Here is a 4,214-nt window from a genome sequence, read left to right as displayed (position 1 = left end):
TTGTCTCTCCTTAACTATAAAGCCACCACAGCTAGCACCTATTGGTCTAGTTTCTTTTAATGAATTATGATCAGTTAATCACCACCCTTAAGTGCACACAGCCGATTTGAGATTGTATATAATGTGGCGCGCTTTAAACCTATTGTCTCATGGCCAAAGTAAAACAGTGGCCACTTTAAGAAGCAACTTCCAAGAGAATAAAGCTCCCTATAATTGAAGATTTAAAAGCCCACAGCTGTCAAACTCAAGCTCAAGCCAGAAATTACCAGGATGGATGCAAAAAGATATGGATATCCCATTCCTACAAATCCCACTGCAACTGCAACCAGAATGAGATCAAGTGCCCAGAAACCATTCGACATTATCATTAAGACCAGACGACAACCCAAGTAGCCAAATACAGATACTTGCAGTACATGAAACCAACTACAGAACTATAAGGTACATGATGAAGTTGCAACTGGAAAAGTACATAGTTGGCAATAGAAACAACATAAATACTTCAAGAAAGTTCCTTCTGCAAATACTGCCACAAAGGTATCTGATTCGAAAGCATCTGACAGTAAAAGTCAACAGCCCTTCTGCAATACTTCGGCACCAACACAGGTTCAAAATCCATCCGAATGCAAAACCACACGAACGAACCACGACCAGCAGATGCCAAACTAAAAACATAGGGAGAATCAATCAGAAATCTATAGAGCAAAATCACCAACTCAGATAGAATGCATAGAGATTGAAAGAACTCAAATCAATAGTAGTGAGTGTGGCATTGGAATGGAAGAGGCTGTGAGTTGATATACCTAGTGCTGTCAATAGCCACCCTGAAAACCAGTGCCACCAATCTGGGTATTGGACACTTGGCCCTGCCCAGCAGCCCCAGCCTGATAACCACCAGCAGCACCAGTGGCCGCTGCAGTAGTGCCCGTTTGGGAAGCTGCTTGGCCGACCTGAAACCCAGCAGAAGTGGGGAACCCAGGTGTCCCCTGAAAACCAGGAGGCCCTCCTTGATATGCTGCAGCTCCCTGAAGACCTGCTGCATTTGGAAAATTGACGCCAGCAGCCCCAAACCCTTGTGTCCCAAAGCCCTGAGCTCCAAAACCAGGAATGCCAGCTTGCCCCCCGGCGCCCAATGCAGCAGCAGCAAAAGCTGGATTTAGCGATGCAAGCATGGCTGGGTTCTGCATCGCGGCTGCCATCATGGCCAGCATTGCAGTATTGGGCTGCGCAAATGCTTGCTGCTGTGCACCCATCCCCAGCAAGGCAGCTTGCTGGGCGAACCCCATGTCATGAACAGCAGTGGCACCATACGCTGATGGATCATATGGATTAATGGCGGCAATAGAGGGCACGGTCATTTGTGTAGAAGCAGCGGTGGCATTGGCATTGTTAGCATTCGAGTTCGACCCAGATGAGCCCTTTGTCCTCCCATCTATGGCCTTCTGCACATTGAGCATCTTGCCATCAAAATTCCTCATAGGCTCCTCCAGGGCACGGCGAGCACTGTCCACAGACTTGTAAACGAACAGCGCAAACCCCTTGGGCTTGCCGGTGCTCTTGTCAAAGCCCAGCGGCCCCTCTTCAATCTCACCAAACTGCGAGAAGTACTCATAGAGGCGATTTACATCAACATCAGCGTGCACGTTGCCAACAAAGATCTTGCGCTGCATGTTGTCAGGCAGCGAGGAGGAGGAAGCGGGGGCGCTGTTGTTGGTGGCGCCCGAGCTGGCGTTGGCGTTGGAGCTAGGGTTCTGGGACTGGGAGGCCGGGGGAGCGGGGCCCGAGGCGGCGAGGTGGCAGAAGGCGAGGCGGCCGCCGATTTCGAGCTGGGGGCGGCGGAGGGCGCGGAGCGCCGAGGTGCGGGACTGGTAGAGGACGAAGCCGTAGCCCTTGGACTTGCCGGACTGCTTGTCCGTGATGACGCGGCAGTCCTCGAGCTCGCCGAAGCGGGAGAAGGCGGAGCGGAGGTCCTCGACGCCGGCGCCCCAGCCGAGGCCGTGCACGAAGAGCTTCCTGCTGGCGGGGTCGGACTCGGCCGCGCGGCGCACGGCCGCCATGGTGGCGGGGCTGGCCTCGGCGGCCGCGCGGAGCAGCGCGACGAGCTGCTCCCGGGAGAGCGGCTCGAGCAGCTTGGTGACGTCCTCCTCCTCGTAGTCGTAGGCGAGGTCCTCGTCCTCCAGAGCGGCGGCGGCGGCGGCGTCCGCGGCCGGCTCCGGGGGGTCGTCGGTGATGGGGTAGTAGATGGTCCCGACGCGGGGCTTCTGCTCGGGCTTCTCGTGGTGGGCGGCGGGGTCGGCGCCGGCGGCCGCCGCCGGATCCGCCTTCCGCTTCTTCGGCGCCATGGGGGCGGGGCGGGGAGGGGGGAGGCGAGCTAGGGTTTTAGGTTCGGCGCAGGTGCGGGGTGGAGGCGGAGGCGGAGATTGGGATTTCCAGACACGCTGTCACGGGCGAGCCGAGAGGATTGGGGTTGGACTAATAACGTGTGGGACACAGGCGGCAGGCAGGCCGGCGGCGGCACACGGCCCATGAAAACCTGGGCCGGTTTGTAGGAGGCGTTCCTACCATACACTATAATCATCTTGGGCTGGGATCTCAAAAAACCTAAGCTCTGTTTGGATGCCATTATTGTGATGCAAGAACTGAATTGGGTGAACAATAGCAAGTGGGAATTGTAATGGGCTTCGATTCACATAAAAAAGAAACAAATGGGCTTCGACTCAAGTTGTGTTGTTCGGCTGTGAGATGTAATTGCTAGTTGGAATCAAGTCAGGTGGCCAATTCAAACTCCGAGAGCAACTAATTAATGAATTTTTTTTTCCGCACGCGTTTTCTGCTTTTTTAATGGGTTTTTTCCCGGTTTTTCCGACGTTTTGGTTTTCCACCGGTCTTCCTTAGCTTTTCGATAAAAAAAATCATGAAAAAAATTGAGCAAAAAAAACACGTTTTTCTTTCTTTCGCGAGAGTCACGGTCTTGCTTTCGCGAGAGGCACGGTTTTGCTTTCGTGAGAGTCACGCCCGTGCCTCTCGGAAACGGAAAAAAACGCGTTTTCTATTTATTTTTTTTGTTTCGCGAGTCACGGTTTTGCTTCCGCGAGAGGCACGGTTGTGCTTTCACGTGAGTCATGGTCGTGCCTCTCGGAAACGGAAAAAAACTTTTTTTTTGTTTTTTTTCGTTCGCGAGTCACGGTTTTGCTTCCGCGAGAGGCCCGGTTGTGCTTTCGCGAGAGTCACGGCCGTGCCTCTCGGAAACGGAAAAAAGAACGCGTTTTCTGTTTTTCTTTTCTTTCGCGAGAGTCACGGTTTTGCTTCCGCAAGAGGCACGGTTGTGCTTTCGCGAGAGTCATGGCCGTGCCTCCTCGGAAACAAAAAAAAACGTGTTTTCTCTTTTTTTTCCTTCCGCGAGAGTCATGGTTTTGCTCACGGTTGTGATTTCATGGGAGGCACGGGCGTGCCTCTTTCGAAAGGGAAAAAACCCGTGCTCTCGGTTCGGTTTTTTCGTTTGTTTTTTTTTTGAAAAAAAAACAAACGTCAAAACCTATCAACATGGGATCTAGTTTTAAAGATCTCGACGCGAGGAATCCAACGGTGAAAGCGGTTCGAGATTTGGACGCTAAGAGATAAAACGTTTTGAATAAACAGATCTACGAAAAAAAGGGAAAACTCCCAGGTTGCGACAAATGGCACATATGCAACGCGCCACTTGTTGCAACTTGAGGAGGTTGGAGTGATCTTCGCAACAAGTACTCCTCAACTAGTGATTTCGTCAAAATAACATGCTCCCTTCTTTTCGGTTTGTTAAGCTAAGCAAAATTTCGGATCCCAATTTATTAGGCACTACAGTCAAGTCGCAATTATTTCATGTCGTTCTACCCCGCCCCCACCTTAAATGGTGCTCGTGTAATCTTAACTTTTTTTATTAGCCATGCATATGTGGGCTGTTAGGCGTAAGGGGAAGGAGAGAGCATGCACGCGAAACGTTAACCGCAAGCAGGGAGGGGTGGATCTGGCATGTGTGATCCAAATTTACATGCAAGCAAAAGTGAAAATAACCGCTGCCAGTAACCTTCATGGTTTCTCTTGGAACATTTCACTAGTAGAAAAAGAGGCTTCCATACGCCCCCATTAGTCCCCAAAATAATCGAACCGCGACCAAAGGGGTCTTTAGTCGCGGTTCGGGAGAAGACCCGCGACCAACTATCTGGGCCCAGCGCGCG

The 4,214-nt window shown here is 51.9% G+C and overlaps 1 protein-coding gene across 1 annotated transcript; it reads right to left on the bottom strand.

The window, feature by feature from the left end:
* Positions 1-341: 341 nt before the first annotated feature.
* LOC123055008 (UBP1-associated protein 2B) lies at positions 342-2,450 on the bottom strand. Its single transcript, XM_044478903.1, has 2 exons — positions 804-2,450; positions 342-665 (listed from the first exon to the last, which is right to left on the bottom strand). Exon 1 carries the CDS (start codon positions 2,340-2,342, stop codon positions 813-815), a length of 1,530 nt encoding a protein of 509 aa, XP_044334838.1. The 5' UTR covers positions 2,343-2,450; the 3' UTR covers positions 342-665; positions 804-812.
* Between the last annotated feature and the right edge of the window lie 1,764 nt (positions 2,451-4,214).

The sequence above is a fragment of the Triticum aestivum genome, chromosome 2D, assembly GCF_018294505.1.
Source record: "Triticum aestivum cultivar Chinese Spring chromosome 2D, IWGSC CS RefSeq v2.1, whole genome shotgun sequence".
Lineage (NCBI taxonomy): Eukaryota > Viridiplantae > Streptophyta > Magnoliopsida > Poales > Poaceae > Triticum > Triticum aestivum.
The sequence above is the reverse complement of the archived record's forward strand: the minus strand, read 5'-3'. Positions and strand labels throughout refer to the sequence as shown.

What these genes read in the sequence shown, in the direction of transcription:
- LOC123055008 (XM_044478903.1), bottom strand. Translation starts at nt 2,342, where the DNA reads ATGGCGCCGAAGAAGCGGAAGGCGGATCCGGCGGCGGCCGCCGGCGCC.